Source organism: Melopsittacus undulatus, chromosome 5, assembly GCF_012275295.1.
Source record: "Melopsittacus undulatus isolate bMelUnd1 chromosome 5, bMelUnd1.mat.Z, whole genome shotgun sequence".
Taxonomy (NCBI): domain Eukaryota; kingdom Metazoa; phylum Chordata; class Aves; order Psittaciformes; family Psittaculidae; genus Melopsittacus; species Melopsittacus undulatus.
This window is the reverse complement of record NC_047531.1, coordinates 41034032-41053134: the sequence shown is the minus strand read 5'-3', so window position 1 is coordinate 41053134 and position 19103 is coordinate 41034032. Positions and strand designations below refer to the sequence as shown.

Genomic DNA, 19103 nt, shown 5'->3' with positions numbered 1-19103 from the left:
AGGCCAGCAGGGCTCAAGCGGGAATGCTCGCTCCTCCTGCCCTCCGCCGCTACCTCGGACAGCTCTGCTTGGCAATACCCAGGATGCTACAGACACACGGGTACTCCTCACGTCCCCCTAACAATCCTAGCGGAGGCTCCAGGCAGAAAGCTCTCAGAGCTGCCGAAACTGCTGTCGCAGGAGACCTTCTGTGACCCTTCCAGCCTCCCCAAACACCCATCACCCTTTCTGACTGCCGCAAACACCCTCCTCTCCTCCCCGTCCCCCGCTCGGAGCCTCGCCTCCTCTCGGCCCACCCTAGCTGGGGGAACCAGCTGTAAAGCGGCGTCTTCCGGGAAGCAGCCCCGGGGACGGCAGAGTTCAGCGGGGTGCAAAGTTCTCTGCTAAGGGAGAACTGGAAGGGGGATAACGGGGGGACACGACACGCATACAGGAAATCACAGCAGCAACGGAGGCAGAGGCTAGCCGAAGGGACCAGGAAAGTTGTTCTGCACTTACTGTTGCTCCTGCTAAGGAATCTGTGCTTGGGGCTGGGGGAGCTCAGGCGCCGGGCTTTGCCTCGCATCCTTACCTCGGTGCTGTCGGCAGCGTTCTCCGCCATTTTCCTTCTCAGGAGCAGGCATCGGGAGGAGTGTTTCATTCCCATAAGAGCTAGCCAAGGGGTTGGGGCTTCGGGGCTGGTGTTTTGATTTGTGTTTTCAGAGATCCCCAAACACTGGTGTGCGCCAGAGGGAGGATACACACACACAAAAAAAACCCCTAAAAAATAACAAACCCAAACCTAAAAAAAAAAAAAAAAAAAAAAAAGGAAAACGGCAATAAATCAGTCCTTTCCGCGTCGTCCACGGGAGCGTCTGCCTCCTCTCAGCATCAGGAGCTCCTTGGGCACTTAGAAGTCCTCCTTTTTCTCCCCTCTCCACCTCCAGCGAGCTCTTGGGATGGGCAGAGAGAGGCGGCACACACTCTTAAGGTTAAACTAAAAGGCTGCCGGGCTGTGAGTCCTCCCCTTCAGAGAAAGCAGTCAGGCTAAATAGGAGAGAGACACCAAACTTGGGCGTGCAGCGACCAGCTGGGCATTTTTGTGTCCTGTGGCTACTCTTCCAGAAGCAGAGGGAGCCAGAGACAAAGCAACAGGACAAGGAAATCATAGCCTTTTATTTTCCTTCTTTGGGCTTCTTTCTTTCTTGCTAGGTCCCAGGAAACTTCCTTTAAAGGTGGTCACCGAATTTGCCACCCTCTTTCTATGAATGTCTTCTGAAATAGTAATCCCTCCTCTGTCTCCTCCCCCTCCTTTTTTTTTTTTTTCTTTCTGTGTTATTCCTTCTTCTCCCCCTTCCTTCCTCCATTCCCACTCCTTACCCCTGCTGCTCTTGGGCTGAGCTTGGTGCCCTTCTCTGGGAATTGCATTCACATGTCTTTCATAGAAAAAAAGCCATCATCTCAAGCTCCCTGCACCCGTCGCCTCGCACACACAAGTACGAATTCAACATGTACACACACACACGTCTCTCTCTCACGCAGGCATGCATAATTCTTTTTTAGTACCCCATTCCTCCTCTTCTTTTGAATCAGCAACACCTTTCTTTGCAGGGACTCTCACTAAGGCTCTCAGAGAGCAACTGCGCCAGCTTCTTTTAAGTTGCAAACCTGCTTTCTTAATATATCTTCTCATGTATGTGCTCCTAGCTCCTGTTTTACTTTAAGTAAAATCCACACTCCATCAGATCTCCGTGAACTGTAGAAATATGGTTCTGGTCCAGCTGCAGCTCCCACTGAAAAGGTGGGGGAGGAGGGGGAAGGGGCAGATGGAGAGGTCTTGCTGAGGCTTGAAGGTGTTTTGAACTTCTTTTTAACCTTTTCCCAATGACATCATGCTCTGTGGGAGTGCATTGCCACCTTCCCCACACGTTTATCTTGCTTTCACTCCTCCGTGCACTTTCTAGTTCTGAGTTGTCAGCTGGGAGGATGAGGTTTACCTCACTCACATTGCTGTGGGTAAGGGCGGGCGAGGGGGTGTATTACATAATTAATCCTTCCAGCAGGATTAATCTGCAGCTCCATCTCCAGCCCACTGTTCTCACGTTTCTGTTTTGGTTCTTATACAGAGAAAGTGAGAAAATAACGCTGGTGTGGGGGTGTGTGTTGCTCGAAGGATTTCAAGGACCATAACATGATTGCTGCTTTCTGAACAACTTGCAATAATTTCCTTCGGGGCTGCCAATGGAGACCTGAAGAAGAGGTTTGAAAGATGACTTTTGATGTGTATTTTAAGCACACAGTCAGCTCAGATCCTGCATCAGTAACAGATTATGATAGATCTGTCGGTTTTAATTTTTGTCCCTTGCAGCCTCTTTTAGTGTCTTTAATTAGAGTTTCTTCTCAGATGGGCTCTGGAATACTGAAATACAATTAAGTACTGCTGAAACAAGAGGAGGTCCTATGGCACACAGGAGGCCGAAATATTCCTGGGGGTGGGGGAATGAAGTTAGAGAATGTGAATTAAAAAGTAGAGAGGAAAATTTTTCTCCTACACAACAGGGATGAGGAGCTGAAAATGAGAAATTTGCTCCCTTTTACTTGAATGACCCTCACAAATTCCTGTTCAGACACTAATCAGTAGGTGTGCAATGGATTTGTAATAAATCACATAGAAGTAAGCAACTCAGGGAAGCAGAAAGTGTGTAGTATGCTGAAACGTCAAGTGACGATGAGAGTGTGCCATGTAGTGCACTGTGGTACCATATAAAAATACTTGTGAACGTGAGAATATGCTATAGACACACATGTCATGCAGCTTGATAGCGGACATCTGAGATACTTTGTAGAGCTTCTCAATCATTCAGTTTTTCATGAGCCTCTGATTTACAGCTACTCCTTTCAGCTCACATTTGTTCTAACACCTCAGGTTCTTTCATTAGCTCCACGCCACTGATTTTTGTCAGCCACACCTTCTTTGTTGATGAAGTAGAATTTTATTTCATGCCTTCTAGGTACCAGGCTCAAATAATGACAGAAGTGGAGGCAGGTGTGCTTCACTTTGGCACATTCTTAGAGCTCTTGAAGGTCTTAAAACTCTTCAAACATGAAAACTCTTACAGCCACTGCTGGTAGGAGCTATTTTACACTATTCCAAAGTGACCTTCACAGTCTTTGGAACTGTTTATCTCAAGTACTTTGATTTCTAGCTGGAATGATAAGGAAGAAAAATAAATCTGCAAATAAAAATTTCATGTCTCTGCAATCTTTGTCACAATGTTTTTCTCTGCTGTGTCATGAGTGTCTGGTGGTTAGTGAGTGCATGAAGTTCTAGTCAGCATGCATTTGGGCTAACCTACATAGTTTTACTGTGTCTTCTCTATTTTCAAGCTATACACATGGCTAAACTTAGCCTAATTAAATCTTTTAAAATAAACCAGTATTCTATATAGAGAAAAAATAATTATATTTTCCAATACTACTCCAGGACATATTTTCCACTTTTCTCTGACAGCTGGGTCTGTATTTCTGGTACAGCTCAATCACTCTTTAGTCAGCTAAATGAGGCATCAGATTTTCAAAAGCACTCAGCAACTGGCAAAACTGGCAGGCAGAGATTTAGTATATCCTTCTTTCTTCTGCTTCAGATGTTGCATGACTTGCCCTGGCACCTATTAATGTCCTCCTTCACCTCTTTGTCAACACAGATGGTACCTGACTGCTCATCCTTGAACATGGTGGTAGCACTTTACAGATACCAGGAAAACCTTCGAGTCTCTTGGTTTCCAGCATAAGGATGAATGTTTTGATCCTGAACTCCTTTGGAAATCTGCCAGATGGTTGGTGTCCTCACTACTGCTTTCCTGTTCTGTATGTGACTGAGGAAACTGTTTTGAAAACACGCACCATTTGCGCTGTTTTATTCCAAAGGGGAAATTTATTACTTTTACATTGGTCAGGATAGAAGTTACTCCTTGCAAGAATCAATTAGCAATACCAGTTAAGAAACTGAAAGCAGTGTGTTTACACATACAGATGTCTGTGTGCACATGGCTAGTTCCTCAGTTTGAATATAGGGTCTCAGTTCAAGTTCTTGTTGATACTGAAATTCACAGGAACACCAAACTTGAGGAATATGAGCTGTCGTACCATTTAGGTGACAAATTCTGCCCTCAGACATGTGAATACAAATCCTGCTGGCAGCTCTGGTTACCTAAGAGTGATAGTTGGCCATTGGAACTGAGACTGGGAACATATTTCTGATGCCCTGTTTTGTAAGATCTCAAGAAAAAGAGTACTGTCATGAAGAAAATGTCATGGTAGTAAAAGTGCAGCTGTAACAAAGCCAAGAGATTTCAAAAGTATCATCTGCATTTAAACATAGGTATAAGTGCACGTGAAGGTCACAAAGTATTAGAAATAGAGTGGGGTGGTGCTGAAGAGAAAACAGAAAGGGAAACATTTATTAATTTAGATTTCCAGTAATAGCTGCTGTGGTTGATGCTGCTTTACTATTTGATGAGTGGCAATAATACTGTGCTAGCCCTGAGAAGATTCAGACTTACTGCCAGCTTTGTCATTAGCTTGGATGAAATCCAAATATCTGCATCTCAGGTGGGATAATCCTATGCATCAATACAGACTGAGAAATTGCGTAGCAGTCCTGATGGAGAGCATCTGGGGGTTATGGGGTGGGTGTGGAGCTAGGTTGAATATGACTCATGCTTTCTCACTGCATAAAAGGCAAACTGTATTATTATCTACATTAAATGGCAAGTGGCCAGAAGTGCTGGCTAGGGAAGTGTGATTCTCTCTCTATTTGGCACTGGTGAGACTGCATCTTTGATTCTGTGTCCAGCGCTGGCTCCCCTGATTCAGGAGGGTGGTAGGTATGTTGGAGATAGTTCAACAAAAGACTACTACTCTTAGGGGCGCTAACTTACAGGGAGAGTTGGGCTTGTGGAGTTTAGTGAAAAAGGGATCAAGGGGCATCTAGTAGTGGCTTATGACTAGCTTTAAGAATTATAACGTAACATTAGTCAAACTCCTCTTGGTTCAGTCAGATGACAAGAAAAAGGGCAACAGCTGCAGGTTGTAGCTTAGGAAGTTCAAGATTCAATATTCGCAAAAGAACTGCCCCTCCACATAAAAAGGCCTTACCTTCATTTGCACATCAGTGCCTGAGGATAATATCAGTGAAATACGGGATCTGCTAAAGATAAAGCTAAGGACATGCATAAACAGAAGAGCATCTTTTTTCCTCCGATAAATACTCTATTATCAAAATTATTTTGGGGGAAGAAGATGAAATGAAATTGCTGCTTTGATGATTCCAAGTGAAGCAGACAAAATTGCTTCAAACATTGACAATTTGGCATCATTTCAAGTAGGAGGCAATAGCAGTGTTCCAGTCAAACAACAAACAGGAAATAGAAGGATGAATAAGAAGAATTAAAGAAAATATGAATAAGGAAGGAGGTCAGCTGGAGGACTGGCAGAAGAGGACTGGTAGAGAACAGAGAAGGCAAAAAAAATGTGTAGCAAAGTTCTGCATAGGGAAGCACAGGGTAGACATGGTAGGGCAAGAAAAGCCCTGATGAAATGCTGAAGGCAGGAAAAGGTAAAACAGAATAGCACTTTGTGTCACAGGTAATATAAATGTAGCCTGGGTTAAACTGTTACATTTACTACAGTGGAGTGTTCTGTCATGTAAAACAGAGTCCTTCCATTAGGTCTTTCAGTCCCTCCTGACACTCTCATTTCTATAGTTTGGTTATATCTTTGCCAGTCACTTATTCACAGGTCGTAAGGAAGATTAAACCAGGAAATTTTACCTTTCTTAATACCCTTCATCTTGATGAAAGGAAGAAGATAGGGCATGAGCAGCCCTTTTGTTTGACCTCAGACTTCAGCAGAAATACTGATTGCCAGGTGCCTTTCTTCCTTGTTGCTTGCTTAAAAAAGTGGGGAAGGGCTTTACACAAAGACTGGGAACAATCATTGGACTATAAATCCAGTTCCTATTTGGATGAGAAAATACTGTAGCTAAAGTCTACTCCTGCTCCAAAATCACCACCAAATTTTGTTACCTGATCAAAGGAACACGTGGGGCAGGATCCTTTTGTAGTATTAGTTTGCATTGTTCTTTAAGTCAATAGGACTATATGAATTGATAACAGCTGTGATTTTTGCCCCTGAAGTGGAGAAACTGTCTTAACTGATGAGCCAAGGCTAACTAGTTCTCATTTTTTCCTTTTTTTCTTTTCTTCTGCAGCCTTGAGAAGCTTACTTGTTTTGAGTGATGTTAGTTTTTCACCTGAAGGTAAGATCATTGGTCAGAAAGTCACAGTGATTTCCTTTGCCTTAAAACAGACATTATGTTTGGCAATGTCTTGGATCTTTTCATGTGTCTTCTATCCCTCTGTGTCTCTCAAAAATGCCAGTAGTTCAAACGTTTCTCTTATTGCCTATGTTAATTCTGAAGATTCTGAAGTAAATTCTAATTGGCACTGGGAATTTCTATAATTTATGTTGTTCCTTTCTGGTCCTTTAGCTTTCCTCTTTAACAATTTTTTTTCCATGTGTCATCTTATCTTTCTTCATGAACACATTCCAGGGCATTACTGCAGTTCTCAGGCATCGATGCTGGGTTTGATCTGAGCTATTCACTGACACAAGAACAAGAATATACGTTCAGGGCTCAGATAATTCTGTGTTAAATTATAGAAACCACCGTATGAACTGAACCCTTAGTTATTCTTACAGATAATGAAACACCAGAGAACTGTCTTGTCCCTTACAGATTCATCATCAGAATTTTTCTGTTTTTCTAAGGTTGTTGACTTCATTTTATTTCACAGCAGAAACTATTTTCAGTAAAAAAACCTGAAAACTTAACCTGAATATAACCAAAATGTTCCTTACTTTTTAAACTTTTTTGTTTTCCTCATTGTGAGTGTTAAACTCTTAAAAAGTTGTAAGTGGGTCAGCTGGAAGAAAGTCCTGTTGTGACAACTTCTGTAATTCCACCAAACTGGGTCTTCAGTCCTCTATGGATTAGAGGAGCTAAGCAGGCTATTGAGAATTGATATTACGCCAATGACAGAGATAAATGGGTGTAATATGATGTTAGATATGATAATATGATGTTAGATGCTGACCTGCATAAGTGATAATACAATTCCCACCTAACTTTCTGAATGATTACAAATCACATGCCCTCAGAACAGACAACAAAATACCTCTCAAGTTTGATAGCAAAGTTATCCTCAAATTATGAGGAGCCTAAGAAATATTATGCAATATATTTTCCATAAACAACACGTAGATATATGAAGTGAGTCCACTGAAGTGCCACAAAATTATTAAGTAACTGGAGAGCTCTCTCATATGAAAATAGACTGAGAGCTTCTGATGAGGGAGGGGATAAAGGAGATGGACCCAGACTCTTCTCAGTGGTAGCCTGCTAAAGGACAATAGAAAATAGACACCACTAGAAATAAAGGACAGAAAAACATAAGGAAAAATAATTTTTTACTCTAAGGTTGCCCAAAGATGTTTTGGAGTCTTCTTCCTTAGACATATTCAAAACATGGCTATAAATGGCCCCAAACAAATTGCACTATTTGACAATCCTTTGAGTGTATAGACTAAGTGATTTCTAGAGGTCTTTTCCAACCTCGATGATTCCCATGCAAGTCAGCAGGTGCAAACCTCATGAAGGTTCGCGTGGGCCTCAACATGGCCAAGTACAAGGTCCTGCACCTGGGTCAGTGCAATCCCAAGCACAAATGCAGCCTGGGCAGACAATGGACTGAGAGCAGCCATGAGGAGAAGGATGTGGGGCTATTGGTTGATGAGAAGCTCAACACGATCCACCCTTTACTGTTAGGGTGGTGAGGCACAGGAATGGGTTGCCCAGGGAGGTTGTGAATGCTCCATCCCTGGCAGTGTTCAAGACCAGGTTGGACGAAGCCTTGGGTGACATGGTTTAGTGTGTGGTGTCCCTGCCCATGTCAGGGGGGTTGGAACTTGGTGATCTTAAGGTCCTTTCCAACCCTAACTATTCTATTATTCTAATATGCGCTTACAGCCCAGAAAGACAACCGTATGCTGGAGAGGGATTTTTTTTATAAGGGCCTGTAGGGGGAGACAAGGAGAGTGGCTTTAAACTGAAAGAAGGTAGCTTTAGATTTTGTATCAGAAAAAATGTTTTCACTATGATGGTGGAATGTGGGAATTCTTAAAGAGCCAAGGCCACGTAGTGAGCGATCCCAATACCCTGAGCCTTGTTACTGTAAAGTAAGAAGATTTTTGGCAGGCATAAGCAAGGTCAATTGTCTTGTTAGGTCTGTAATTTTCCACTGAAAACGTGCAGAGAATGATCTCTGCCAAGGTTGTAGTTTCCCACTGTATTTTTAGAGTAAGGTATTTAATCGCAATTATAACAAGTTATAAACATTAGCTTTGTGAACGGTAGTAACCTCTAGACTAACCAATTAGAGCTCAGTATCCAAGGCTGTTACATAAGAAACCTAAGGGTGCAAGGGTATAAAAGGAGCACTGTATCTAATAAAGTTTAGCAATCGCTTGATCACATTGATCGTCTCCTCATTGTCTGTGACTCCTGTGTCAACAGTGGAGCAGCCCTGCTTGCCCAGAGAAGTTGTGGGTGCCCCATCCCTGGAAGTCTTCAAGGCCAGGATAAGGCTTTTAGCAACCTCGTCTAGTGGAAGATGTCCCTTTGTGTGGCAGGGGGGTTGGATGATTGTCGCAGTCCAAGAGGACCTGAGCTGGGTAGATTTGTTGTTATACCCAGAGTGAGATTAAGACACAAACAAGGTCAAATGCCACTAATCAAAGAGATCTATTGCTTACTTATCTAAACAAAGCAGTTATTTACTGTAATAAGAAAATAGCAATAGGAAAGGGAGAGAAACTAGGAAAGAAGGAAATCTAGCAAGCAATCAGGGTAGAGTTGCAGCCAGGGACCTAGCAGTGTCCCATGGGTCCATTAGTCTTCATGTACTTCGGTGGTGCAGGTCCCACTTGCCTTATGATTGCACAGTTTTTTATAGGATCTTATTGCATTCCTGTGCACGCTCTCAGTCCTGGCACACTGGTCCCGAGGTGTGCACGCAGGGTGCACACAACCACTGTGTGATCATTTGCCGTGGACTGCAACATGCCTCAGTAGGTTGGGGGTTGACCATATCCAGGCACATCCTCCACAGCAATGTGACTGCCACAACCTTGGCTGAGGCTGGTTTCGGGTTTGGTTGCTTGTTTCTTACCTGTTCACAGCAGCTGAGCTTGGCTAAATTGTAAATCTGGCAACAAGCTCACCAGGATTGCAAACAAGCTTTGAGACAGTCAGCTTAAAATGTGGTCTTCCACAATGATCTAGGTGATCTTTAAGTGCCCTTCCAACACAAACTATTCTGTTTCTATGATTCTGTGTGATTCTGGAAGAGCTATGAAAATCACTTTGATGGCTCTGTCAGGTCTGGCAATTAGCTGTTTTCTTTCTTTTCCTTCTGTATTACTCCTGAAGCCTAGAAAAGAGAAGATAATATATGTATATATATTGTACCAAGCGGATTCAGTAAGTGCAGCCAATACTTTCACAGAAAATAATATGACTGTTGTTTGCATTCCATTCTTGAATGCTCAGAGGATAGAAGGCTTGTAATTTTGTTGGAAGAACTATACCTCATTATAATGTCATTCCCCATAGGCTACTGATTGGTCGAGAATATTGCATCTCATCAGAACACAGCTTATCAGAAAGTGAAGTAATACTCACATAATCATGAACCCATCTTTACTGAACTGAAATGCAAATCACCAGCTTCCACTCGATCTTGTTACTTTCTGCTCGTATGTGGCTACTTTTAAGAAACTAATTTCTGAGAATAACTCTACCTTCTGCCTTATATTGTTTGATGGAATCTAAGATGGAGTTTCTATATTTAAATAAAAAACCCATTTCTGTTTCATCTGCCCTGCTTTTCTCTCCTGATGGATTGTACAGCTTTCTTAGCAAGTCTGAGGTGAAAATGGGGTAAAAATGTCTATTCATTCAAACAAGATACGTTATTGCTTTGTAAGAATCGAATCTTAATTGTGTTGTTTTTCTTCTTAGGCTACAGTCCGTCCTTAACCTTTTAGGTAGTTGTATGGTTTAACCCCAGCAGGTACCTGAGCATCACACAGCTTCTTGCTCACTCCTGCATGATGGGATGGGGGAGGGAATCAGAAGAGCAAAAGTGAGAGAACTTGTAGGTTGACATAATGGCAGTTTAATAGGTAAAGCAAAGGCCATGCTTGCAAGCAAAGCAAAACAAGGAATCAATTCATCACTTCCCATCGGCAGGCCGGTGTTCAGCCTTCTGGAAAGCAGTTTCATTATGTGTGACATCATGTGTAACAGTTACTTGGGAAGACAAAACACCATCACTCTGAATGCTGCCCCCCTTACTTCTTCTTCACCCAGCTTTATATGCTGAGCATGACATCAGATGGTATGGAATATCCCTTGAGTCAGCTGGAGTCAGCTGCCCCCTCCCCAGTTCTTGTGTGCCCCCAGCCTGTGCACTGGTGAGGAGGTATGAGATGCAGAAAAGGCCTCATTGCTGTGTAAGCATTGCTCAGTCATGACTAAAATATCTCAGAATTATCAACACTGTTTCCAGCATAAATCCAAAACATAGCCCCATACCATCTACTATGGAAAATTAACTACCCCAGCCAGAACCAGCATACAGAGTTAAAGAACTTTAACTAGACCACAGGTGAAGTTGCAACAATAGAGATGACTCCTCTCTTTTCTCTCTTTGCCCAGCAGCAGGCACTGTGTTGTCTTTCCTGTTTTCTTTTTCTGCTGTTTTTTTTTTCCCTCTCACTTTTATTGAGGGATATACTATTGATTTCTTGCTAGCTTGGAAAATGCTAGAGGTAATTATTTGCCTTCTTCAATGATATGCATAAGGCTTTGGGAGAACTCTTGTAAAGCATTTTAGCTGCAAGATACATGAAAATCACTTTGATCACTCTGTCAGGTCTGGCAAATAGCCATATGTTTTCTTGCTTTATCTTCCATAATTGTCTTATACAGTAAGTCAAGCTGCTTTGTGTCTCTCTTTTTCCCACTGCAAACAATTTTCTTCAAACACATGCACATGTGTTCAGCTATCACTGCTGACAAGCAGCTAACTGTAACTATGATAGTGGGTTAGTATTTTTTTTTTCTTCCCAGTTTGGTATTTTCCTTCCTTTTCCATTAAGGAAAACTGCCAAAATGCTGCTGCCTCCCTCTAAAACATGAAAAATAAAAAAGTCTGATCAGTACTGCATGTATTTCATGAGCTGAGAGCAACATAGCCTATTTTCCAGAACCAGTCCTAGAACTTAGCAAAAGTGAGGTCATACTTCTTTATAATACTGCCTGATGATGGTCCTCAATAAATCAAATACAATCAGGCTTTGGCCAGGTTATAGAGTCTATAGAGTCTATTCCAAGGTACTTAAGATGATTATTTTTTCTAGCTGCCAACAGAACTAAGCCTCCTGGGTTATTGATGTGGTTGTGGACTTAGGAAGGATCTAGAGGTTCTGCTTATTCATATGTGGTCTCTGCCAGAGAGAAGATTGACTTACTTATACTGAACTCTGCATAATTCAAGTATAATTGTGTGACCTAGGTGTTAATAGTGCCAGTCTTCTCTCTTTCTTTAAACTAAATAAAACAGAAGATGGTGGAAGCAAAGAGCCAAAATTGAGAAGTACATGAAATTTATACATGGCATACTTGTATTTTCTTTCAGGGAAAATAAAAATTACATAGCAGTGTGTAATGGTTTTGCTTGCAGTGTTCAGAAACTGGCTTGATATAATAAAAACCTCTGGAAATACAATGTGTTTGGTATCATTTGTTGACGTAAGATGAGTAAAGCAGAAGTATGCATAGTTTGGATAAGACAGTGAAAGCTTGCTTCTGAGATGGGAAATGGAAAGGGAGCAAGAGCATAGATAGTACTATCAAAGGCAAGGCAAATTTTCTTATGGAAAGAGCTTCTAATACTAGCTATTTTTTGTTACACATAAAGCCTAGAGTAGCCATGTCAAGCTCAGAGCCCCATTGTTCTAGGTATTGCCTTTCAAATGCTGCTTTGGTATTTTGCCACTAAGTAGATAAGAGCAAAGCATTATTTTTTTTTATATATGTTATATCTATAATATTTCTGATTCTTCCTTTGCACTTGTGCCACAGACCTCAAGTGAATTGCATGCGACATACAACAAATTCCAAGAGAAATAGACCAGAACTGGTTCTCAGGTCTATTTCAGTATTTGACAGGATCTTCCCATCCATAAATCTAGGAACTGGCATGCTGGAAAAACTTGAAACAAAATTCAAGCTACTACATCAAAACAGTGCATAATTAAAAATGAAAGATTTGCATAAAAAGTGTTGCAGAATTAGAACTCTCCTAGCAACTAAACTAATTTGTGCAAACCATTCTTTTTCATTAGGAACACTAGCTACTACAGTGTGGATACAAGAAGAACAGAATGAGTGGGTTTAACAAGAAGGGTAAACTACTGTAACTCCAAATGAAAAGTTCTTATCTTTACTGAAATTTTGGGACCTGCAAGGGACCTGCTTGGGACCTCTTAGTGATAAAAACATCCCAACAAGTAAGTAGCATATTCTCTCCTTTGCACAAAATATGTTCTGGAAATACATAAAAATGATGATGTGTGAGTAGTAAATCTGTGGTGTAACAGCTTACAAAGAACTTACTAAGGAGGAGAAAGAAAACCTACAACAATCCAAAATGCAGGGGATTTATGTTACAAGTAAATTTAAGGGACATTTTTCAAAATGCAATGAAAGGACACTTTTATGATGGAAGAGTGTAAGCAAAGGAGGAATTTGAGACATCGTGGTCTCAAAACTAATACACTGTTCTGTGTCATTTGCTGTCAGAATAAATAAAAACCCCAAACCCTAAGCCCCAATGAATCCTGTAATGGTCCCTGCAAATTGTAGTGAAACAGAAGTGTAAACCTTGAACAATTTTCATGGAAAAGCTTATTGAAGCTTATCTAGCACCTATGGGTGGAATACACACATGGTTAGAAGCATTAGATTGTCATGTTGATTCTGCCCTAATTTACTAGCTGATTTTATCTACCAGTTTTGTAATCTATAATATTAATATCTAGGTATTCCATGATTCTGTGATTCTGTAGAATGAGAAGCAGAAAAGTGGCTTTAGGAGTCCTCACTCAAGTGTTGGATAGTTGGAAAAAATCTGTGGGATATTTCTCCAAGCAGTTGGATGATGGCCTGCATAATTGAAAGCTGTTGTTGCAGCAGTAATTTTGATTGGAGATACCAGGAAGCTGACTCTGGGACAACCTGTAACTGTGTTCATACCTGTCTTGGGTTCAGCTGTAACAATTTTCTCCTTCTTAGTAGCTGGTGCAGTGCTGTGTTTTCAACTTTAGTCTGAGAACAGTGCGGATAACACACCCATGTTTTTAGTTGTTGCTTAGTAATGTTTACCCTGATCAAGGCCTTTTCAGTCTCATGCTCTGCCAGTGAGGAGGCAGAGACAGGATACCTTACGCAAACTAACCAAAGGGGTATTCCATACCACAGCATGTCATGCCCAGTATATAAACTTGGGGGAGTTACCTGGAAGACCCAGATCGCTGCTTGCCTTGGGCTGGGTATCGGTCAGCAGATGGTGAGCAATTACGTAGTGCATCACTTGTGTTTATTGGGTTTGTTTTGTGTTTTTTTTTTCTTTTTAGTTTTATATTCTCTCCCCTTGTTATCGTTATTCTTACTGGTGATAGTAGTAGTAGTTTTGTATTATACTTTAGCTATTGGACTGATCTTCTCTCAACCTGGGGGGTTTACATTCTTTTGATTCTCCCCATCCCACCAGGAACGGGGGGAAGAAGAGGTGAAGTGAGTAGGTGGCTGCATAGTTCTGAGTTACTAGCTGGGCTTTAATCACAACAGCCCTTTTTGGCATCCAACATGGAGCATGAAGAGTTGAGATAACAACAGATCTGACCAGAGTGTGTCTGATGATATTTGTGATAAGCATTCGTTGTTTCAGACTAATGTTCACTCATCACAATGCTGATTTGTTGGCTCTCAGAGCTGTGCTTGGTCTCAGAGTTTCACTATATCACACCTTACTTGCAGCATGTATTTGCTGTTTTAGTGTTTTTCAGCTTTGAGGCCTGGGCTAAGGTTCTCATTTAGCTGTACTTTATGATAATGGCTTGTAATACAATAGAATTATTGATCATAAAATGGAATAGATATGTGTTCTCAGTGTGGCAATCACCTCTCTACTTTGGGAGGCATGTAAATTGTTAACAATTGCACCTCTTTTTCCCCCTTGGAGGGCCAGCCTAAGGAGGAGGCATCCTCTCACAACTTCTGCTCCCCGACCAGGCTGTTTACAGTAGCTTTTGGGAATTTTAAAGATTTTTAATATCCTTTGTTATACCCTTGAAACCAGCTTCTCCATTTGCTGGGAATCTGCATATTGCTGCATGTACTGCATATGTTTTACCTAAGGCCATACCGCCCTGAGAACACCCGAACCCATCTGATCTTGGAAGCTAAGCAGGGTGGGGCTTGGGTCTTGTCTAGGGTTAAACAACTATCTAAGAACACCACCAAGAGATCTTCCACAAGGCTGTACATGAGTGGCAGGGTGTGTGGGATTGTATGGGCAAGCTCCCAGGCCAGTGGGGCCCTCCAGTGCTTTGGAACTTTACCCGTTTGAAAAGTGCGTAATCCAGAAAAATTAGCAGAACACTTAAGCGAGGTGTGTTGTCATCCTGGCAGTACCAGAGATGGATAGATCATCGCAGTGTCTGGGGTTTCGCCTACACCTGCAGAGCCCTGTGCTGTAAGGAGTAGGAAAAAGATGTCTCTGGATCTAATGGTAAAGCAACAGGCAACACAGCTGTTCCATCCCGAGCAATGAGCACATCTACCACTCCAACCCCAGTAGCAGGCACTACAGCTGAACCAAAGGACTAATCTGTGCCAATATCAGTTGCCCCATAAGCAAGAGAGAAAGCAAAGAAAAAGCATGAAAAGCAGCTCACATAGTGAAGGAAGATGAAGACTCAATGCATGAATTAGAAGGGGTAACATCAGAACAAGATGAATGAGAGAAACTAGGACAAGAATGAGAGGAAGAGGAAGAGGTCGCAATCTGTCCTTAAATTTGCTGCGGAGTATGCAAAAAGATTTCAGCTGTCTTCCAGGGGAGCACATCATCACCTGGATTCTCCAATGCTGGGTCAATGGGGGTGACAGTCACAAAAAAGGAGGTAGGGAAGCCAAACAGCTGGGGTCACTTGCCAGGGAAGAGGGAATGGATGAAGAGATTGAAAAAGAAAAATGACTCTTGACAGCTGTGAAGGAAAGGTATCCCTACAAGGACGATGTTACATGTCACTCAGCCAAGTGGACCACAATAGAGAAAGGCCTCCAATATCTGAGGGAATTAGCTGTTCTAGAGATAATCTATTCTAAGTTGGATGCCGGGAATGCACCCTTAGATCCAGATGAAGTCGAACGTATACAACCCATGTGGCAGAAATTTACACAGTGTGCCATCATCATATGCCAGCTCAGTGGCATCAATGAGCTGGAGGGATGCAGCAGCACCAGTAGTGGTACTCAAAGTGTTTCAGTCAACAGCTCGATGTCCACGTGGAGATCAGTGAAGAATGGTGTCCCTCAGGGGTTGGTACTGGGACCAGCACTATTCAATATCTTTGTCAGTGACACAGACAGTCACTCAGCATGCTGAGTGCACTCTCAGCAAGTTTGCTAGACACACTAAGCTTTGTGGTGCAGTCGACACACTGGAGGAAAGGGATGCCATCCAGAGGAAAGCCCATGTAAATTTCATGAAGTTCAACAAGGCCAAATGCAAGGTCCTACACCTGGGTCAGGGCAATCCCAAGCACTATTACAGGCTGGGCAGAAACTGGATTGAGAGCAGTCCTGAGGAAAGGGACTTGGTGGTGTTGGTTGATGAGAAGCAAAACATTAATGTGTGCTTTCAGCCCAGATGCCAACCCTGTGCTGGGCTGCATCAAAAGGAGTGTGGCCACCAAGTCAAAGGAGGTGATTCTCCCCCTTTATTCCACTCATGAGACCCAACTTGAACTACTGCATGCAATTCTGGGGACCCTGACATAAGAAGGACTTGGACTTGCTTGAGCAAGTCCAGAAGAGGGCCACTAAGATGCTCAGAAGTCTGGAGCACCTCTGTTATGGAGACAGGTTGAGAGAGTTGGGCTTGTTCAGCCTGAAGAAGGCTCCAGGGACACTTCATAGAAGATGCCTAGTACCAAAGGGGGCCTACAGGAAATCTAAGAGGGACTTCTGACAGGAGCATGTAGTGATAGGACAAGGGGGAATGGCTTTAAGCTGAAGGAGGGTAGATTTAGATTGAGTATTAGGAATAAATTATTCACTGTGAGGGTGGTGAGGCCCTGGCAAAGGTTTCCCAGAGGCATTGTGGATGCCCCATCCCTGGCAGTGTGTTCAAGGCCAGATTGGATTGGGGCTTTCAGCAGCCTGGTCTAGTGGAGGGTGTCCCTGCCCATGGCAGGTGGATTAAAGGTAGATGATCATTAAGGTCCCTTCCAATACAAACCATTCTACGTTTCTATGAGTAGGACAGCACTGGAAGCTGTTAACCAGAGAGGATAGGTAATTTCCTGAATTTTCAAGATTGAGATATGCAAAACCAGACAACTGATGCAGTGTTGGCAACAATCCCACTCCAGTAATGAAATTGCAGTGGAGACCTCTGCAGTTCATTCCATTCACTGCTTCAGTGGTTCTATAATTCTTGCATCATTAGCTGTTAAATGCTTCTTTATTTCACTGAATCTTCTTTTTATAAAAATATATATATATATATTCTTAGTGGCTTAGAGCTTAAAATTTTCTTACTTGTATCATAAATACATGACAAAGAGTAGTCCACTGAGCTTAGTGTGGCATAAAAAGTCATATTTGGTAGAAAGTAGTATAGAAAAATGGTGTTTGTGAAACAAAAATAAACAGAAGAATAAATCAAAATAGTTAATTTTTAAGTGTGTATGTGAATGATTTTCTGAATACCTTTTAGTATTAAGAATTTCTGGTATCAAAAAAACCCCAATTACATACACACTCCAACATCAGGCATTGGGCCCATTTAATTCATCTGCCTAAGCATTCTTCCTGGCCAAGTTCCTCTAAACTCAGGCTTAAAAAAAACAGTTTAAGGATATGGGCTTTAGCTTCTCCTAACCTATCATGATATGAGTGATGTGACAGGTTAGTGAGACACTAGTGAACATCAGATCCACTGACCACAAGGCCAGTTAAATAAATCACCGTTGTCTTATTGTCCACATACAGTGAACTGCAGAATGTAGGCAAAATAAAACTAGGGACAATGGAATGAAACATATGTTTCAAACAGTTCTGGTCATCTAACAAACTGCTATAGAATACCACAGAGAGTTGAAATTTGGCTACTAAAAAGGAAGACTCCAGTATGATTCTTAACTATATTTTATCTTATTTGTTTTGTTGACACAAAGTATTTAAAATTTGGCTTTTTGTTGTAGAAGCTTTCACTTTCAAAGGTTTCCAGGTGAAAAGAGTAATCAGCTTCTATGACAGAATAAAAAATCTGTCAACCTCACTAATATAGATTTAGGAGTTTTCTTTGCCAAGTTACAGTTGATATTCCATCCTGACCTCTTAAAACTCAGGATTTGCATGTTTCACGAGGCACACTCTGTTGACAATGTATGTTAAGTAATGCTACTGTATATTTACCCCAGGGTATAATACCAGACCACTATATCTGAATTCAATCACAGAAGTGATGACAAGTCAGTTTGCACCTTAACAAGAGAACATCACACTCCCAAAAGCAATGAAAAACTAACACTGCTCATCATGCCGCATACACTGCAAAGTAGATCTGTATCATGCCAAATTGTATTATTCCTGTTAATTGTATTACTATGATGTTTTTCTTGTTTAAATCTAAGACAGTCGAATATGGTTTTAATTGCTGAATATTGATGCAGCTCAATTTTCACCCCCCTCAGCCCTGCCTCTTTAAGACCTGCTAGGTATTTTAATGCTTGGTGTTGGCATCTGCTCCCTTCCTTTTTCCAAGCTCCCCTTGTTCCATACGAAACCTCTATCACCTGCTACAATTTCTGGTCCAAAGGTGGGTGACTGTGGATAGGCTTACCTTGAACAGAAAATAACTACTTACCAGGGTTTAGACCCAGCCAATAACTCCATACCTTGAAGCCATTCACTCACCCATCCCCTTCCACACCTCCAGGTGGGATGGGGAGAAGAATCAAAAGAATGTAAACCCCAAGGATTGAGAAACAACAGCTAAATAACTAAAATAAAGTAAAAATTAGTGATAATAGAAATAATAATAATCATCATCATTGTAATAGGAAACAACAAGAGAAGAAATGAAAGCTCAGAAAACACAAATAATGCACAATACAATTGCTCACCACCTACCAACTGATTCTCAGCCCAATCCAAGCAGCAATCAGCCCTTACCCTCAGTTTTATATACTGGGCATGACATGCTGTGGTATGGAATATCCGTTAGGCTAGTTCATGTTCATCTCTGCTTCCTCCCAACTTCTTGTGCCCATCCTCCCTGGCAGAACATTAGAGAATGGAAAGTCCTTGATCAGAATAAGAGCTACTTAGCAACAACTAAAACATCGGTGTGTTATCAGCTTCTGAGACTAAAGCTGAAACACAGCACTGCACCAGCTACTAGGAAGAAGAAAAATAACTTACACCTGAAATGAGGACACTACTTCAGTCAAAAATAAATATTGATTTTATAACAGTCAATTGTAAATACATAAAAAAGACAAATGCAACACCCTAATTAAACATGAAGGGCCTGATTCTCAGATGTAAATGTACAAAACACAGGTCAGACAGCACCAGAGTGTTTCATACACACTAGTCCTTAGGAATTGCCATCATTGAGATTAGTAAGAGATAGGGCTACAGG

General features: G+C 41.7%; 1 protein-coding gene across 1 annotated transcript in view; it reads right to left on the bottom strand.

The window, feature by feature from the left end:
• The window catches only part of PRMT8 (protein arginine methyltransferase 8), a 63697-nt gene extending 61939 nt beyond the window's left edge, over positions 1-1758 (bottom strand). The window contains exons 1-2 of the mRNA XM_005150229.4: positions 1648-1758; positions 572-715 (exon numbers count right to left, since the gene is read on the bottom strand). Of these exons, the coding sequence (XP_005150286.1) occupies positions 572-646 (75 nt within the window). The 5' untranslated portion in view covers positions 647-715; positions 1648-1758. The remainder of the gene's footprint in view (positions 1-571; positions 716-1647) is intronic.
• Positions 1759-19103: the final 17345 nt, after the last annotated feature.